Below are 20,814 nucleotides of genomic sequence, written 5' to 3' on the forward strand. Positions count from 1 at the left end.
CGACATCGGTGGCCTAAGTCCAAAATCTAACCAACGTCATATTTATGACGTCTAATAGACATCAGACTTAGACGTCTATGCATGAGTCGTTGGAATAAGATTGGATAGATAGTCAGATGAACGCCTTTTTTGTTATAAAACTAACTAGTATAATTTAGCAAAACTAGTATAGTTTAAAGATATTTACTTTTTATCACAAATTTTTAAGGCCTGAATGCACTTATGAATAATACTTCATTCGCGCATATCACGAATTGATGTTTCTCTTGATAAAGGACATGGTGGAATTTTAGGGATGTTGTCTTTTGTCAATGTGCTTTTTCCAGGAGAGGTCATTGATTATGGTTACACCAAAGTATTTTGCGTTGTTTGTAGTTTTCAGTTGAACAACGTGAATGCAGTAGGAGTGCTTCGTGGTGATTTGTATAACTTCCCATTTGTACAATACAATACAATACAATTGCAATTGCAATTGCAATGCAATGCAATGCAATGCAATGCAATGCAATTCAATGCAATACAATACAATACAATACAATACAATACAATACAAATATTAATACAAATACAAATACTAATACAAATGCAATAGTTCTTTAAGGGAAGTCTGAAAATCTGATATGCTAGAAAATGTCGAAAGACCTTTATGAAGTAAGTGGATTTTATATGAAATAAAGAACAGACGGATTTTGGTGGTATTAAGCTTACAGAAGAAAAAAAACGTATCATGTACGGTATATACCGGAGAGTACACACGGCAATTAGTAGACTTTGACGAAACGAAACGAATTCCCAAAATGTCAGCTTTGGTAAATTACTCAAGTTCTGAGGATTCTGACGACCAACAATTATCAAATAGTAGTCAAGTTAAAGGGTAAATGTTAAAGCAGTTACAAGTTTGATAAAAAGAGGCCGAATCGTCATAATATTCCGCGATTAAAAACAACCTATTTCGGACATGTTCGATTTTGGACATATTATTTTTTTCCTATCGCCTTTGCATTATGTATGGGCCAATTCATTTCATTCAACCCGGGGCACGTCGATGACGTGGAAAGCAAGAAAAAAATCTCGCCGGTTTATTAATAAAACGAACGTTTCGACTTACTGTATGCCGGCCACGAGAGCTGCAAAACCAAAAAAAATAGATTTCCAATTTATTGATTTTCTTGTGGCCTTTGTCCAAATAGAGAAGCATAATATTCTTGCAGCATTGGTTCTACATTTACTGGAAACTAACCCAAATTTTCAAATGTTACCCGATTTAATATGATTGCAGCTTGCTATCTCGCAAGACGGCCACATCGGCTGTTGCGGCGAAACAGTGTAGCCGCAAAAGGTGAAACGGATTGACCTATGCATGACTATGACATTTTATTGTTTTGTGTTGATAACATCTATTGTTTTTTTTTTTGGAAATTTGAACTATCAAATAAGTTTTAACTATATTCATCAAAAACTTGATATATTAATCAAACGCAGAGCTAGCCCAAAAAATTTTTTTTAATAAACACAATAAAAACACCTTATAAAACCTACCCAAACCGCTTTTTGGTGTTTGTGATAGGTTCCATCTGGAACATCTGTACGGGGACAGGAAACAGGCATTTATCTGATCTGATGCTGTCGTCAATCGAAGCGTATGTCGTAGGTTAGTTTCTGCTATTACTCAAACACTTACGCCTTACAGTTTAACTGTCCTTTCAGTGAAAAATCTGGAAAGCATTGTTGAATTTTTTGTGAAAACAAAAGTTTGCCATGAAATTATTGCCTGCATCTGTTTTTAAATGAAAAATATCTTCAATAATGTTACTTTTCGCCTGTGAAAATGGCTAATCTAGACTGTCTTACCAGGAGAGTAAAGATGTCGTTTTTTACATGAATTTGCCTTGTTGATTCAGGTATTTAGAATAAAAAAATTAGGACATTATTTTTAATGAAAAATAGCAAGTCGAACTGTAAACGTTGCTGAAAATATTTGTTTATGATATTGCTCTGTTCTTCACATTTAACATGCGTGTTAAACCTAGATGATTTTCTGGCAGTTTATCTAAAAGTTCGGAATACTAAATGTAACTTCGTTGTCGGCCTTTTTAAAAAAAAATATTGTTATTTAATTTAAAACATTGTATTTTTCACACATCAGTTTTAGATTAAATTTTTTTAAACTAATTTCTGGAGTTTAAACAACAATTTCGTTTGAAACATTCCCTACGTTCAAGAAGATGTTTGTTCTGTATGTAGAAATCTGACATTATAAACAATATTATAATTATGCTCTCAAGATTAAGCAAAGTTCACTTTCTGTATTTTCCATTTTTTTATTCAAATCAAAAAAATCGGTCCCTTTGATAAAGGTTTTGAATTACGTGGTAAAATATTTCTTCAGGAAGTGAGCTCAGTTATATTCATAATAATTAGCATATCACCATATGCGTCGCATGCTGTTTTGCTTCAGAATCCTTTAGATCAATCTCGGGATTCACTAATTATCGCCACTTAACATGTGATGGTAAACCCTTTGAACATATTTTGTTTTAGCCCATGATTAACATGAGGTAATATGCTAATTACGCGTAATCGATAGTGGTGAAAACAAAATATCGATCGCTAACACTGTCGATATTTACAGTATGAAACGACAGCTAAGTACAGATAAATGTATTGATTTATACGGAGTTTCTACTCCCCGTATTAGACCTTCCTGGTTCCATTAGTGATCCATTGAAACAATCAAGAAATGGTTGCAATGGATCGCATACGGAACGTGTTCCATTAAATGGATCGCGATTTTGAAGCGAGTTATTAACTTTACAGAGCCATTCAGAAGGCTTTCTCCTCTTTTATCAGGAAATATATGGTTTTAATCCATCGAATGTACCGTAACCGCAGATCTTCTAGTTGCTATGATTATATATGTTATGTAATTTCATCTAAGGTATAATATAGAGGGACAGAAATTAGTGCATTTTGTAGGTTGTAAGTCAGTGTAGGGGTTGGACATATGGATTTACTGAAGAGAAAATGGAGGTTGTTATTTCATTTAATTTCTATGATTTACAACTAAAGGTATTTTCTTAATACATGTACTTACAATTCAGTATAAATAAATGCATGTTAACATTGTGATTCTTTATAGATTTCATTGTATGTTAGAATTCAAAGATTTATCAAATGCATGACACAATAGTTTTTGAAATGCTGATTCAAATGACCTGTATATTACTTTCTTATATTGAAACTAGTTAATAAATATATATGTTTCTCTTTGTCTATCTATATTTCACAAAATTTAAGCTGGAATTTCTGTTAGCTGCACATGGTTTATCAAATGATTTGTATAAAACTGCATCCAAATCATTGATCATGAAAATGTTGAATGATTGCTATATACATTATTTAACAAATTAATATTTGAATAATTTTAACAGAAAAACCTTTTCAACAGTTGCTGCATATCTCTGCAAATCCAGGCTATATATATATCCAGTCACATAAACGATTTGCCAAAACTGAATGCATCAGGTTTCAATTAAATACAGCCTGTAGTTAGGAATTTATCAGTTTGATGAAATGCATTCCATTGAGTGATCTGTTAAGCGATCTATTATATATGCGTTCCATTAAGCGATCCATTATACGATCTATTATGCGTTCTGTTATACGATCTATTATGCGTTCCATTGAGCGATCTATTGTGCGCTCCATTAGCGTGTTGTTAAATGACACATTTATGTTAATTAGCAAACCATTAGCTCATTTGCATGTGAAATTGGAAAACGGTTTTGATGGTGTTTATTGGATTAACAACTCGCTTGCGGATCATGGTTTTAGTGGTGTTTATTGACAGTGTTTATTGGGCCTTTTTTTTTGTTTGGGAGGATTACAGAAGTATTTAAGAGGCATCAAAAGTATGTTAGGGCATGCATAAATGATGTTGTAAACTTACTTATTTCACTTAAAATAGCGTTTTTTTCATGGCTTTCTTATTAATGGCGGCACGCGGAAATATAGAAATGTGAGGGTCAAAAGTTCTATACTATAAATTCTATGAGTTGTTTATACTAAACATATTCATTTTTTTTTTAAATTGGCAGACAAACTAAGAATTATATTCTTAATGATAGTTCAACAGGAATTTCAAAAATACCCTTACGGAAATATTATAGTTTGCCGCGAACACTTGCTGCGATCATGCCGCGAATTATCCGGCGAACATGCCGCGAACACTTTTGATCATATTGGTATAATTGTTTGCGGATGTTCGTTTGGTGTTCACTTTCACATGCAAATTAGTTGTTTGCGGAACAAGTAGCTGTGAACTTCCGCGAAAATTGCTGCATCATCCGCAACTAGTTGATGCGAACATCACGCGAACTATTGCTGCAAAATGCCGCGAACTAGCTGAAAACCATCTCTACAGAAATGTTACAAAAAAGCATGTACAGAAAAGTGCAAAACAAATGAATTAGTAGGAATCGAGAAAATAAATTTAGTGATAACTTGAACACTGAGGTTGTAACATTCAAATTGTCAATGTCTGAATTTTTTCATATCATATTTGGAGCATTGTTAACAAATTTTAATGAATACTATGTTTGAATTTAAACTGTTACTTGTCCATTTCAATAAAAGTGTCCTGAGTGCATGTATTCATTTATCCCAATGTTTTTTTCACATGCTTATAAGTTATATTGTATCACTTAAAATCTGTCATAGTTTTTACATGTTAATTATCATACTTAGAAGCTTAAAAATTGTCAAAAATAAGCTAGTTTTATATTCTTTTAGATAATTGATACAGCTCTGCAAAAGGTTAAGCTATTTATTTCATTTTCAAATTCCTTTGTTTTACTGAGATATATGAGTATAGACTTATAACAAATTTTTGACTTACCAAAAAATTAGTATTATCCCTATCAGCCAGTAAGAATCAACTTATGAAACTGTCTGTAATGCACACAGATTTCCTTTAACATGTCCAGAATTCTGGTTGTAATTAACTTACAGACTCACACTGTGACCTTACAGATTTATGTTACAAATTAATTTATCACATTACCTGCTCTTATGAAAGCTCTCAGTAACTTTACCAAAGTTATAATCTTAGTTCTTCTTGCAAATATGCCGCGATCATTCCTCTTCCTGCGAATATCCTGCGAACTACTATCAAACCAATCGCGGTAGCAGCGAATATCCCGCGAATAGGTATGTTCGCGGCATGTTCGCAGCATGTTCGCGGCATGTTCGCAGCTTTTTGACCATTTCATAAGGGTATATATACTTTCAATTTTATGATTTGATTTTGCCTGTCACTTTAGATTTCAGAATCGGGCGAAATCAACATCCGTACTATTCAGTATCGTCGAGTGTCCATCATTCATCACTGGCCTGCATTCGACACGATATTGTTTTTCATAATAGTCTGTCTTGCGAGATTTTACAGGTGCACGTGACCATCCATGAGAAAATATTTTACAACCGTAGTTGTAAATGTAAAATCAAATAACAGCATCAAAATGCACAAATAACAGGTAATTTTTCTCTTCCTTCTAAAAAAATGTAAAAAAGTATTATTTTACCTGTCTGCCAACATCTTTTTCAATTTAAATCCAATTTTTAGTTCCACTATTCGGAGAATAGGGGGGCTATTCTACTCACCCCGGTGTTGGCGTGACCCTTCTTGGTTAAAGTTTTTCGGCAACCTTTGTTTTTCTGTCATATCTTTGTTACTATTGCTTATATCTTACTGTAACTTCACATAAACATTGTCCAGTATACAAACAAAGTATGTGTAGGGGCTGAGCCCATTATACCCAAGGTCAAGGTCACCAAGGTGTTATACTTAGGTTATTTTTAAGGTTAAGTTTTTTCGGTAACCTTTGTTTTTCTGTCATATCTTTGTTGCTATTGTTTATATCTTACTGTAACTTCTTATAAACATTGTCCAGTATACAAACAAAGTATGTGTAGGGGCTGAGCCCATTATACCCAAGGTCAAGGTCACCAAGGTGTTATACTTAGGTTATTTTTAAGGTTAAAGTTTTTCGGCAACCTTTGTTTTTGTCATATCTTTGTTGCTATTGCTTATATCTTACTGTAATTTCACATAAACGTTGTCCAGTATACAAACAATATATATGTGTAGGGGCTGAGCCCATTATACCCAAGGTCAAGGTCTCCAAGGTCTTATACTTAGGTTATTTTTAAGGTTAAAGTTTTTCGGCAACCTTTGTTTTTCTGTCATATCCTTTCCGCAGCCTTAACGTACTAAAATGTATTAGCGTCTGATGGCCCTTTCACGCTTCCGTAGAAACAACATTTATTACATGAAACTTATTTTGAAAACATTTCTGGAATGTCTAGGTCTGCAGCTCTCAAATACGGTTATATCTTACATCTGAGGCATATACTGACACTCTCAGACAACATCAAAAATGACATTTTGAGCAATTTGATGAAGTTCCAAAATTATCAATGTACCCTACGGACCCCTGTTGAATTTCTGTTTATCCAGAGCTAAAATATTTTTTCGTAGATTAAAAGCAGACATGCTGTACTAAAGCCCAGGTAATTTCAAATCGTAATAAAGTGCTGAAAATTGGCTCCCCAATAGCAAAAAAAAAAAAAAAAAAAAAAGTCCACGCGCATACATTTAGACGGGGTGACCCCTGTGCGTGACCCCTGACTATCTACGAATCAAACTGCGGCTTTTGTTTTCAAGTTTAGCATTTCTACTTTCATTTTATTTACTTCCGGAAATAGCTGAAGGTCAAGTGACGCCATTTTCTGTGTTGTCAAAAACATACATATGCCTGGCAAGATTGCATAAATATGTGCTGGCCGTCCTAAGGATATCTTTGTTACTATTGCTTACATCTTACTGTAACTTTACATAAACATTGTCCAGCATACAAACAAAGTATGTTTAGGGACTGGGCGCATTATACCCAAGGTCAAGGTCATCAAGGTCTTATATTTAGGTTAAAGTTTTTCGACAACCTTTGTTTTTCTGTCATATCTTTGTTACTTTTGCTTATATCATACTATAAGTTCACATAAACATTGTCCAGCATACAAACAAAATATGTGCAGGGGCTGAGCCCATTATACCCAAGGTCAAGGTCACCAAGAAGTTATACTTTGAATTATTTTCATGTTAAATTTTTTCGAGAGCTTCGTTTATAGACATATCTTTGGTACTTTGAAATATAATGACTTGAAATTAAAAGTATTAGTTTATAATCATCTGCATGTGTGGCTACATACCCCATAACTCTAGTTGTGTTTTTGACAGAATTATGCCCCTTTTGTACTTAAACTTTTTTGCAATCTTCGCTTTCTGGATATAACTTTAATGCAATATAAGATAAAGACTTGAAACTTAAAATGTATCTTTATCATCATTATCTGCATGTGTTGTAACACTCCCCATAACTCTGATTTGTATTTTTGACCGAATTATGCCCCTGTCATACTTAAATTGTTTACAAACTTCGTTTTCTGGACATAACTTTGGTACTATATAAGATAATGACTTGAAACTCAAAATATATCTTTATCATCATCATCTGCATGTGTTATAACAATCCTAATAACTCAGATTTGTGATTTTGATGGAATTATGCCCCTTGGTGTATCTTCCTTTTGAAGTAGAGATCTCTTATTCAGACATGTATTCATTTTACTGTCAAATCCCCGAATAGTGGAGCGCGCTGTCTTACGGACAGCTCTTATTATAGAAGTTTTACCCTCAAAATAAGTTTGACCGTTTGTCTGCTTTTGTTTACAATATGAATGAAGGCCATGTGACCGAAAATTTCCATCTCTCGTGTTGTGACGTCACAGGAAGTAGTGGGGTAACGACCTTAGGACCAAAATGTGACGGATATCTTCTGCAGTGTGTTGCTTTTAAACGGCATGGGGACAATTCATTTTTGATGGTTTGCAGTTAAAACTTGATAAATCTATGGATTAAAGGCTATTAACTACTGGTAAGTGCTTAGTTTACCTTGCAGTTCGATAATTATTTTTTATGCATGTGCAAATGCTTACGGTAACGAATGATGGATACTCGAGGATATACATTTTTTTTAATACGTTACGCTATTTTAAGTGAAATAAGTAAGTTTTTAACATCATTTAAGGATGTCTTAACATATATTTGATGCCTCTTAAATACTTCTAGTCTATCCTCAAAGGGTTGTCTAGGAATACGGAACTTTCGTAATCCTAGAACCAGAGACTAGGATCAAGGGCGTAGGAGCTGGGGTGGCAGGGGCGGCACTTGCTGCCCCAATATTTCGAGGAGTGGCGAAATGCCGAACTTGTAATTTTTTGAAAAGGCTAGAAAACATAATTTAGAATAATACAGCGGTCTTCCCTTGCCAATTGTCAATTTATCATGAAGTGCATCAGCGACTGATATGTACACAGAATCTTGTATTGCTGACACCTTGCTAGATCACCATGGTGACTGTATTGTACCAAGGTCGCTGTATTTTCACACCCCGCAGACTCAGATTATAGGCAGTACATTAATTAATGAAACTGCATACTGCCGAACAGATTACAGGCACTTGCAGTTAATGTTGTGTCTCATATTCTGCCGATTGAGTAAAACACAAATGCAAATCGACATCTTTAGATGTCTTTCTACAAAATATATCAAATAAAATATTTTGAACACTTAAACAATTTGTTTGAAATATCAAAGAAACCAATGAATCAATGCATCAAATGTAGAAAAATCCTCATAGATTTTACAGATCTAGTTACATTAGTAAGTAATACGGATTCAATATAAAATGGAAAAGCCAAATTAGCCTCGCAATTTTGCGATTCCAGAACAATCATTTGGTAAAAAGAACCTTGAACTCCGTTCATTCAACCCTCAATGGTTTCAGTGTATTACCATGGATTCACAGTATGATGAGTCTTCTGCTTGATCCCCAACTTAGACAATACTGGTTCTACCCTAGCAATACATTGTCCGTATCTAACATAATACCGTTATTACAGTGTTTTAACACAGTAAACTGTAAATAGGGGTGAAAACTCGGAAAAAAAGAGTATGTTCAAGAGTAGTCCCAATCCGTGACTCTAGTTACCTCCCCTTACGGTCCGTCCACAGAATATCTATCTATCTGTCTGCCATTGACGTCAAACCCCTTGCGGGAATGTAGACGCTTTGCACGACAAAATCAAAAAGAGAAAGAATATAGTGATAAAAATTTAGAGTGGAAGAAACTAAAAATAACTTCGGTGATATAAAAAGTTTAAAACTAGAGTTTTCAAGATAACTAGGGCGAGACATGTTCAAGGCTGTAAACTGCAGCACTGAACTGCTCTTAGTGCTGTAGGGTGGGAAGGTGGGCGACACTGGGGGGAAGTTGGTTCCAATGGTACACTGTTCTCGGAAAATAATAAAACTTGTAATAGTCAGTGGTTGCAGTAATTAACCTATAACTTAGGGAATGGCCATAGCGGACACAACAGGTCGTTTGGGTCAGGTAATCTACGATTGGGATAGCAACCAGATCATGATGAATCTTATAGAAGAGTGATAACCTAGAATCTATACGCCTTAAATCCAGTCTACGAAGGTTTAGGGAGTGTAGCATATCTGTTACACTGGAAGTTCGGCCGTAGTCGGTCTTGATCCAGCGGGTGGCTCTCCTTTGGACGCTTTCAATTTGGTCAGTTTGAGTTTGGGTGTGGGGCGACCATACCTCGGAGGCATATTCGAGCTGGGGTCGGACTAGAGTTTGGTAAGCAGTGGTCTTAATGGGTTGGGATTTGACCCTAATGTTTCTTCGTAAGAACCCTAGGGTTTGGTTAGCTTTCTTGGATTACTTGTTTATGTGATTGTCCCATGATAGGTCATTTGAGATATCCACGCCTAGGTATCAGACTGAAATGAAATGAAAGTGATAATTACGTCACAAGTTGGACTAGTTCTACAGCTACCGAGCAGTCCAAGAAGTCACCAGGTTGGACCCCGTTCATCGGAGGGTTATTCCCACTCAGACCCACCCACCGCCGCCACTCAAATGCGCAAATTGTCCCTACACCCCTGTAGGATTACGGTACCGTAATCGTGTAGGCAATAATTATTAATTTTAAATTCAAGTTATAATTCAGGTTGATTTGATTAAATAGAAAGTGTTTTTTTTTTTCACACTTATAATTGAGAATAAAAAGTTAGCCTTGAAGCTATGTAAAATATTAATCTACTGTTGATGGTAAATTAAATACATTGAAATGCTGCTATTAAAACAAATAAAAGTTAATTGTAAAGCTGTTTAGGTTAGAGAACACCAGTTATTTTCCCATAGACTTCCATTATAACATTATGGCGTGTACGGGCTTCGATAAATCTAAACATGTATATCCAGTCACATTTTTTTTTCAAGAACTATCTTAGTTCACCCAAAATATCGGACGAAAACATATGAATAGTGATACTTTATTTTAGTATTTTTCTGTGTATGAGATGACCCCCTGTTAACATCGTTGTCATAGCAGGAGAAATTCATTTAATGAACCTTTATTTCAATACACATAAAATGTAGCAAATTTTGTCTGAACGTATTTAATGAAATACTGTTTATGCAGTAAAAATATTTCATTTTGAAAAAAAAAAATCACTTCTTGGGTTTGTTTACATGACTGACAAATCAGAGTGCACAGACATTACCTTATTCCCAGGTATACACTTACCTCATTCCCAGTAAGTTCCCTGTACTTTTTTTAATTGGTGGTCTCTGACCTTTAATATGCAAGAAACACATTCATTAGAGATAAAACTGATGCATCTAGGCAAAGTTTTTTGCATGCTAGAACGAGATATAACAAGTAAAAAGACTTGCTCGAAAAAAGTATAAATTTAACAAGGGTAAAAGGTTAGAAAATCTGTCTAAGAAAATCCCAAGGCAGTTTTGGAAAGCAGTCAATAAAACTATTAAAAAGACTCAAGAAGTCCCAAGTTCCCTTTCAGTAAATGATCTTTTTAATCATTTTCATACACTATTTGGAGAATCAGGCCAGTCTCATCAAGATACAATGTACAGAGACTGGGGGTCGCGAAAATGAGGAATTAGATAGAAATTATAGCGAGACTGAGCTACATAGGGCAATTTTTTCTAAAAACAATAATAAGTCTCCATGCAGGCACTGACAAGATTACGAGTGAAATGTTAAAATCTTGTTATGACATTATATTTCCATTTTTACTCTTTTTAATAAAATGTTCAACTCTGGAAACTACCCAGCATCATGGGGTGAGGGTATGATAGCCCCAATATTTAAGAAGGGCAATGTAAATGAGGCAAAGAATTACAGAAGGATCACATTGATAGATATTTTAGCAAAGGTTTACTCTACATTGTTACTCAATAGACTAAATGTATGGGCAAAATCACACGATACTCTCTCTCAGAATCAGTTCGGATTTCAGAAAGGGAAATCTATCATCGATTGTATCTTTATTTTACAATCTGTTATTACAAAGGTTCTGAATTCTGGTAACAAATTATATTGCATCTATATAGACTACCATGTGTTTAAAAAATTACAGGGGATTAGACTATCTAACTCCTCATACAGGTTGGAGTTGGGAAACACAAAATGCAACATCTTCCAAAATGAAACAACTGTCTGGTAATATAGTCTGCATTTTAATCTAATATCCCTTACAGAAAAAAATGGTCTGTGGTGAATGAATGCGGTGAATGATTGGTTAATAGAAAGAGAATGAAGTTGGGACCATTAACTTTTCATTAACTTTTCACATGCAAATGAGGTCTGCGTTGAATGACTGCGGTGAATGAGCTGCGAACAGTCTGCGGTGAATGAGCTGCAAACATTCTGCGGTGAATGATCTGCGAACTGTCTGCTGTGAATGAGCTGCGAACAGTCTGCGGTGAATGAGCTGCAAACATTCTGCGGTGAATGATCTGCGAACTGTCTGCTGTGAATGAGCTGCGAACAGTCTGCGGTGAATGAGCTGCGAAGTCTGTGGTGAATGAACTGTGAACAGTCTGCGGTGAATGAGCTGCAAGTTGCATGTCTGCAGAAAGCTAGCTTTCATCTTGTAAGGCAGAATGTCGAGCCTGCCAGCGGTCTGTCAGGTGTGACCTTGACCTTGAACCTAGGGACCTGGTTATTTCGCATGACACTCCGTCCCATAATGATGAACATTCATGCCAAAATACATCAAAATCCCACCATGCATGAAGAAGAAATGCTCCCAACAAACTTCAATTTGACCTTTGGCCTCCAACTGTGACCTTGACCTTTAAGATAGGAACATGGGGTTTGTGCATGACACACCTCATTGAGGTAAACATTCATGCAAAATATAAACAAGATTGGTCCATGCATGTCAAAGTTATGGTCCGGACAAAATCAGATGCACGGACGCACATACACCAAACTGTAAAAGTGGCGACTATATCAAGCACAACGCAAGTGGGCTCAACAATATGCTAGTGAATTAGCTGGAAACCTCTATACATTTACATGCACAAAAAATCAAAGTCATGGAAACTGATGACAAAAATAAGTCTACATCTGTTTAGAATTATATGAATCAAATAAATTGAAAAAAATATCACATTTTACTTTTGACATGCCTTGTGTATATCATAGACAATTAAAAAGCCTTACTGAGCCTGATACCATTCTATTCACATTAATCTGCTGTGCTTTGCATGGTCCAGAATTCAAACTCTACAAACCATTTTGCCGCCAAAATTGGTGCAGCTATTTTATTCAAAAATCATTAAATTCAAGTTTCTCCGGTGAATTGAAAGTGAATTATTGATGCAATATTTAAAATACCAAGTCCTGCGGTGAATAAGAAGTGAACACTGGAGTCTGCGGTGAATAGAATGTTAAAATGAAGTTTGATCCCCAATCATTTACCGGATGCGGTGAATGAACAGCGAACTGCTGTGGTGAATAGCTCCATTAACTTTCTATTAACTTTTCATTCACCGGAGAAGGCTTGTTCTGTAAGAGATTGGTTGCTTTCAAAATGAAAACAAAATATTGAAAGACAGCAACCATTACTTCTGTTTTAGCTTACCTGAGCCAAAGGCTCATTGTGAGCTTTTGTGACTCCTTAATGTCGGTCGTCAGTCGTCCATCTGTCAACAGTTTTTTAAAAAATATTCTTCTTGAAAACCATTGGGCAGAATTACACCAAACTTCACAGGAATGATCCTTTGGTGGCCTCCTTTCAAAATTGTTCAAAGAATTATAGAACTCTGGTTGCCATGGTAACCAAAAGGAAAAATTTCAAAAATTTTCTTGTCTAAAACTGCCAGGCATAAAGCCTTGATATTTGGCATGTGACATCATCTAATGGTCCTCTATGAAGATTGTTCAAATTGTGCCCCTGGGGTGAAAAGTGGCCTCACCCTGGGTGTGACAAGTTTTGCATAGACTTATATAGGAAAAAAACTTTTAAATCTATTTGTCCAAAACTGCAAAATGATCCTCTATGAAAATTGTTCAAATCATGTCACAAATTTTACACAGTCTTATTTAGGGAAATTTTTTTAAAAATCTTCTTGTCTAAAACCACAAAACCTAGACTTTCGATATTTGGTATGTTGCATTGCCTAGTTGTCCTCTACCAAAATTGTTAAAATTAATTTGTCCCTGGGGTGAAAAGAGGCTGTGCCCTGCGGGTCCCAAGTTTTACATAGACATCTTCTTGTCTGAAAGTTCAAGGCCTAGGCCTTTGATATTTGGTATGTAGCATTACCTTTAGGATCTCTAACAAGTTTGTTCAACTTACGCCCCTGGGATGAGAGGAGGGCCTACCATGGGGTCACTTGTTATATAGGAATAAATACTGCAAAAATTATCATATTTCCTAGGCTGTTTAATTATAATTACCTGATGACCCCAAGTGATTAGGGGTCACTTGACTGTGACCTTGACCTACTGACCTACTTTCTTGTTTTTAGTTCACCTCAGCCAAAGACTCATGAAAACCTTTCGTGACTGCTCAATGTGCGTCATCAGTCACCTGTCAGTCAACAATTTCTAAAAAAAATCTTCTTCAAAACACTGGGCAGAATTACACCAAACTTCATAGGAATGGTCCTTAGGTGGCCTCCTTTCAAAATTGTTCAAAGAATTGAGTTCAATACAGAAGTCTGGTTGCTTTGGTAACCGAAAGGAAAAACTTAAAAAATCTTCTTGTCAAAAACCACAGGTCATAGGGCTTTGCTATTTGGTATGTAGCATCATCTAGTGGTCCTCTACCAGGATTGTTCAAATTCTCCCCCTAGGATCAAATATGGCCCCGCCCTTTGGTCACATGGTTTACATAGACTTATATAGGGAAAATTTTGAAAATCTTATTGTCCAAAACCACAAGGCGACCTTGACCTACTGACCTGCTTTCTTGTTTTTAGCTCACCTGAGCACGAAGAGCTCAAGGTGAGCTTTTGTGATCGCCCTGTGGCCGTTGTCGGTCGTCGTCCGTCCGTCCGTCGTCATCACCAATTTGACTGTTAACACTCTAGAGGTCACAATTTTGACCTAATCTTAATGAAACTTGGTCAGAATATTCCCTCAATAAATTTCGACGAGTTTGATATGGGTCATCTGGGGTCAAAAACTAGGTCACCAGGTCAAATCAAAGGAAAAGCTTATTAACACGCTATAGAGGTCACAATTTTGGCCCAATTGTAATGAAACTTGGTCAGAAAGTTAACCTCAATAAAATCTTGGATGAGTGTGATACTGGGTCATCTGGGGTCAAAAACTAGGTCACCGAGACAAGTCAAAGGAAAAGCTTGTTAACGCTCTAGAGGTCACAATTTTGGCCCAATCTTAATGAAACTTGGTCAGAATCTTACCTTCAATAAAAATATTGGACGAGTTTGATATTGGGTTATCTGGGGTCAAAAACTAGGTCACCAGGTCAAATCAAAGGAAAAGCTTGTTAACACTATAACTTGGTCAGAATGTTAATCATGATGATCTCAAAGTCCAGTTTGAATCTGGGTCATGTAGAATTAAAAACTAGGTCACCAGGTCAAATCAAAGGAAAAGCTAGTTCACAGTTAGAGGCAACATTTATGACCATATCTTAATGAAACTTGGTCAGAATGTTAATCTTGATGATCTATAGGTCAAGGTCAAATCTGGGTCAGGTGGGTTCAAAAACTAGGTCACCGGGTCAAATAAAAGGAAAAGCTTGTTAACACTCTAGAGGCCACATTTGTGACTATATCTTCATGAATCTTAGTAGGAATGTTAATCTTGATGATCTTTAGGTCAAGTTTGAATCTGGGTCATATGGGGTCAAAAACTAGGTCACCAGGTCAAATCAAAGGAAAAGTTAGTTAACACTTTAGAGGCAACATCCATAACCATATCTTAATGAAACTATCTTGATGATTTTTAGGTCAGTAGGTCAGGTGAGCGATACAGGGTCTTCATGGCCCTCTTGTTTAAGATACAGCCTTGAAATTTGGATGACATATACAGACTTGCACACCAATATTAAAACTGACTTTCAGTGGCCGTGAATTTGACCTACTGACCTTCTTTCTTAATATTTTAGCATCAGTTTGACATTTGAAACATGTAGTTCATATTATTCAGGTGAGCGATCCAGGGTCATCATGACCCTCTTAAGTTACAGTCTTGAAATTTGGATGACATGTACAGTTTTGCACACCAACCTTAACCTTTAGCCTGCTGGCGGCAAGTGTGTCTGCCTTTGCAACCAGTGCAGACCACGATCAGCCTGCACATCCGTGCAGGCTGATCGTGGTCTGCACTGGTCGCTATTCAGTCAGTTAATTTTCAGTGAACATCCCTTTGAATAGTAAGTGGTACTGCCCAAACTGAATGATGGACCAGTCCATTTTAGAAATTTAGCAGGGTAAAAGTTAAAATGACTTTCAGTGACAATGAATGTGACCTACTGACCTACTTTGTAATATTTTAGCATCAGTTTGCCATTTTAAACATGTGACTCGTATTACTCAGATGAACGATTCAGGGTTATCATGACCCCCTTGTTTGAAATTTGTTATTGTCAAGCCTGTCTTAACATAGAGAGAAAGCTTATTTGCTATGTTTTATTACAGCAATGGAGATGTTAAGACAACTTTACCTGTACCAGAGGACATTCAGAGTTTATTTAAGGATATTGGTAGTGATAGAAATGTAAAAAATGACCCTAACAGTCACGGAGGGAGGGTACGATCCTTTCAGCATGAAGAAGGAAACTGGGCAACTCTAGTGTTTGCACAATGTATGTGATAATTCTGTTAAACATTTCTTCATTAATAACAGCAACTGAAAAAAGAAAACTGCCAGCCGTGTAAGTTTGATTCAGGCCACATGATTAATTTTGACTGCATCTGTAGTATCATTTTATTTAAAAGAGTGGAATTTATATGGGTATGTGTATCTAGCAGGTTAGAGTTTATATATTTTTCAACCTAAATCTCCAAAATTACGACTTATGACTGAGTATTACCGGTATGTCACGCAAAGTTTGTTTACTTCATATCAGATGCCAAAGTTCAAAAGTAAATTGGCACCAGTTCTTGCAAATTCAGACTGTTCTATGAAATTCTAATGTCTTAGTAGGTTTCTAATTTGGACTTTTGCCTTTTTGGCATTCATAACACTATATTTTCCCATACAGAAAGCTACAGGTTGTTTTGAAAAATCAAAAAAAAAAAATCATTGGAATTCATATAAATTACGTTGAACTTAATATAACATCATAAATAGAGCATAAATTTGACAACAATACTTGACAATGAATATACTTGTTCTTGCAGACAACACGGATGATGATTTTTCACGAATGCAGCAAGAATTGTTTCTATGTTTGAGACCTTTGGAATTTCAGCCAATGGATGATTACCATATTAGTTTCTCCCGGACAGTGAGTATCCGTCACCATTGGATACAGGACATCTGTGATTCTCTGGCAAAGGACTTTACTCATTTAGAAGGGTAAGGAATATACGCCATGTTCTTTCTATTCAAGGTCTGATTCCACCAATTCCTTATTTTTCAAGTTGGAAACGTTCTTGAATTTTAAAATGTAGTAATAATAACTTCTTTTTCACAGAGCACACAGAAATAGATCTTAAAGCAATGAAAAATTTAAAGTAAAGAATTTGAAATTTGTTATATTGGTGTTAGCTCTATAACTTCTGAGGATGATATATTTAACCCAATAAAAATCTGTGAATATGCTTTCAGCTGTTGTTGTGAAATTGATGGTGTTGAAGTGTTAACAAATGATGAAAAAACAAGGTAATTACTCTGTAGTCTGTTGTTTCAAATTCATATTATTTCATATACAAAAAATGTACTTGACGTAAGACAATCTAAATAAAATACAAGGACTGGTTCAGATCTTTTCACTTTCTGTGTAGTCATAAATATTCATGGGGGACTAATTTTCATGGATTTCACAGTTGTGTCAATCACAAAAACTAAACCACAACATATTAATTCCATCATTTTCATCGTCAGCATTAGAAGTCCATCAATTCATATCCCCATGAATAAGCTGTTTTTGCCAGACATTAATATTTGTAAGGAACGAATTCCACAGATTTCACAGTTGTATCAATCAATGAAATTATATCCCAATAATTTTCATTATTTTGGTCTTCAACATTTTGAATCCACAAATTGATAGACCCATATTAAAGCTTGATGTTTTCAAGGCCAAGTTTAACAGGTGAGCGATACAGGGTCATTAAGACCCTTTTGTTTAGATATTCTTATCCAAAACATTAGATATTTAACTTGTAGCATAACCTAGTGGTCCTCAATCAAGTTTATTCAGGCTTAATTTTCTTTATTTAAATTTGTGATATTTCAGGTCTTTCTTGACATTATCAGTATCTCCAGCTGATGATTTACTTCACCAGTATGTCTCTGTGGTCGACACGTGTTTTGAGCAGTACAAATTACAGAAATATTACACGGTATAATCTAGACATTGACACATTCACTGTATAAATGTTATGTTAATATAGAGTTTCTTGATACCTAGTTGTAAGGACTACCTTTAGCTTAACCATGCAAAGTATATTGAAAGCTTTCCTACTCGTCCTTGTGTGGGTGTTGGTGTCTAGAGCCTGGTTAAAGTTTTGATGCACTTTCACTTTACCTTTTATTAGTTGATGTGTTTGCTTCAGACTTAACCTTTACCTTGCTAAATTTCTAAAATGGACTGGTCCATCATTCAATTTGGGTAATACCATTTGTTATTCAAAGGGGTGTTGACTGAAAATAAACTGACTGAATAGCAAACAGTGCAGACCATGATCACCCTGCACGGATGAGCAGGCTGATCTTGGTCTGCACTGGTTGCAAAGACAATATCACTTGCCGCCAGCAGGCTAAAAGTTAAAGGGCAAGGAATGCCTGGTCAATACAGAAGTTTCACATAAGAAATAATTTGTGCCGCGCCATGAGAAAATCAACAGTGGTTTTGCTACCAGCATGGATCTAGACCAGCCTGCACATCCGCGCACTCTGGTCAGGATCCATGCTGTTTGCTTTCAAAACCTATTGCATTTAGAGAAACCATTAACGAACAGCATGGATCCTGACCAGACTGCGCGGATGTGCAGGCTGGTCTGGACCCATGCTGGTCGCAAAGCCACTATGTTGGTTTTCTCATGGTGTGGCTCAAATTTTGTTTCCTCTAAGAAAGCTTTTTTTGGTGTGGGGGGAGGGGTGTATTTTAGATCACTCCAGTGATAGCTGTAGTTTCCTCACATGTGCCCTATTTCACTATACAGCATTGAAATAGTTGAGTGTGTTGTCTCCTCTGACAGCTTGTTCTAATTAATGGTATATTTGTGCCTGGCAAAATTTAGGAGTGGCACTAAACTTGCTGTTGTTGGCCTTGTGTTAAACAATCACTTTACTTTTTGAAGAAGCAATTTTCTCTTATATCTATACATGTATTCCATTATTCTAATTCAGTTTGTTGTGTAAATTTTACATTCTGTTACTCAGTGTATATCATATATCAGTGTACTGTATAAGAAACTCTTTATTCTTTATTTAGCATAGCTATTATAAATGCTTTATCCTGATTATTGATGTATACAATGTAAAAAGAACTGAATTGTTGATGAGGCTATAATGTCTATATTCTACATTGTGCACATGTTAACATTTAACCGAGATACATGCATTCTTTGCCAAACTTCTAATGTATTTTTCAATTTTTCTCCAGAAATCTCCTCTGAGGTGAAGGGAGTATAGTCCTGATATATATCAAATTTGACTCTGACAACAATTAAAACAGTTCAAACTAAATTATAAAAGACAATTATACCAGTGAATTGTACATGATTTTGGTCAAGTGTATCAATTCTATGCCGATTATTCTACTGTCAATATGCGTAAGAGTGTATTAAATAAAATGTATGCATATTTTAACAGCCACCCTGTTTCCATGTCAGTGTTGGTTGGTGCCTTGGTGATGTTACAGACAGCGTAACAAAGAAAACCAAGTTAAAACTAAAGGTAAGAATTTCTTGCCATTTTCACGATAGTGTAATTATTCAAGTGGGGATGAAGTCAATAATGGAGCTGCCTTTGTTAGAATCATTCATCATGACATTTTTATTTTCCTAGCAAAACATTTTCCCACTTTCTGAACATTTGACAAATGGTCGGGTAATATTATGTGATTTGTTGCTCTTGTGGGAGATTTTACACTGTAAAACAATTTTTCATGGAGACCAAATCACTCATTATTATTATATAGTTCTAACAGGATTTTTTTTAATTCTTGTAATTCTTTATTAGGACAGCAGTAAAACAAATCTAGTGCTAAAATTATGTTATCATTTAATGATTATTTTTTTAATTTACAGGAAATCTTAGAAAGGACATTACAAGAAAGTTCAGATCTAAAATATTTCTACATAGATAAACTCCTCATGAAGACTGGAAATAAACAGTTTGTGTTTCAACTTGACACCGCTTCTCAGGTCACCTGAATGGAGCGATTCGACAAGATTTGTCAAATATTCTGTGATCAGTGTTTTGTAACTAAAGGAAGAGGTAGGGCTGTATAATGCTAGCACAAGACACTTCCCGTAAACATCAACTGAATGACAAATGATGTCATGTTGGTGAAATATTTTGCATGCATCTTAGATAAAAGATGAATTAGAACACTTCCCAGGGTTTTGCCTTGTTGAAGACATGTTGCAATATTTGTGTGTAACTTACCAAATAAACAGCTTGCACAACATTTAATTTACCTGTTACTTCATTGCTTTTTATGCCCCCGAAGGGAGGCATATAGTTTTTGAACCGTCTGTCCGTCTGTTGGTCTGTCAGTCTGTCCGCAATTTTCGTGTCCGGTCCATATCTTTGTTATCGATGGATGGATTTTCAAATAACTTGGCATGAATGTGTACCACAGTAAGACGACGTGTCGCGTGCAAGACCCAGGTCCGTAGCTCAAAGGTCAAGGTCACACTTACACATTAAAGGATAATGCATGATGGCGTGTCCGAGTCCATACTTTGTCATCGATGGATGGATTTTCAAATAACTTGTATGAATGTGTACCACAGTAGACGACGTGTCGCGCGCAAGACCAGGTCTGTAGCTCAAAGGTCAAGTCACACTTAGACGTTAAAGGATATGCATTGATGGCGTGTTCCGTCCATATTTTTGTCATCGATGGATGGATTTTCAAAAACTTGGCATGAATGTTGTACCACGTTAAGAACGACGTTCGCACGCAAGACCCAGGTCCGTACTCAAAGGCCA

The 20,814-nt window shown here is 35.8% G+C and overlaps 1 protein-coding gene across 1 annotated transcript; it reads left to right on the forward strand.

The window, feature by feature from the left end:
- Positions 1 to 741: 741 nt before the first annotated feature.
- Positions 742 to 20,292, forward strand: LOC123549518 (U6 snRNA phosphodiesterase 1-like). The gene is made up of 7 exons (XM_045337666.2): positions 742 to 874; positions 16,122 to 16,288; positions 16,827 to 17,004; positions 17,257 to 17,310; positions 17,888 to 17,993; positions 19,468 to 19,551; positions 19,905 to 20,292. The coding sequence occupies exons 1-7, from the start codon at positions 798 to 800 to the stop codon at positions 20,028 to 20,030; spliced, it is 792 nt and encodes a 263-aa protein (XP_045193601.2). The 5' UTR covers positions 742 to 797; the 3' UTR covers positions 20,031 to 20,292.
- Positions 20,293 to 20,814: the final 522 nt, after the last annotated feature.

Source organism: Mercenaria mercenaria, chromosome 6, assembly GCF_021730395.1.
Source record: "Mercenaria mercenaria strain notata chromosome 6, MADL_Memer_1, whole genome shotgun sequence".
Taxonomy (NCBI): Eukaryota; Metazoa; Mollusca; class Bivalvia; order Venerida; family Veneridae; genus Mercenaria; species Mercenaria mercenaria.

What these genes read in the sequence shown, in the direction of transcription:
- LOC123549518 (XM_045337666.2), top strand. Translation starts at nt 798, where the DNA reads ATGTCAGCTTTGGTAAATTACTCAAGTTCTGAGGATTCTGACGACCAA. An exon ending in AACTCTAGTGTTTGCACAAT is followed by an intron (nt 16,289 to 16,826) that starts GTATGTGATAAT and finishes TTGTTCTTGCAG; the next exon opens with ACAACACGGATGATGATTTT. An exon ending in GACTTTACTCATTTAGAAGG is followed by an intron (nt 17,005 to 17,256) that starts GTAAGGAATATA and finishes ATATGCTTTCAG; the next exon opens with CTGTTGTTGTGAAATTGATG.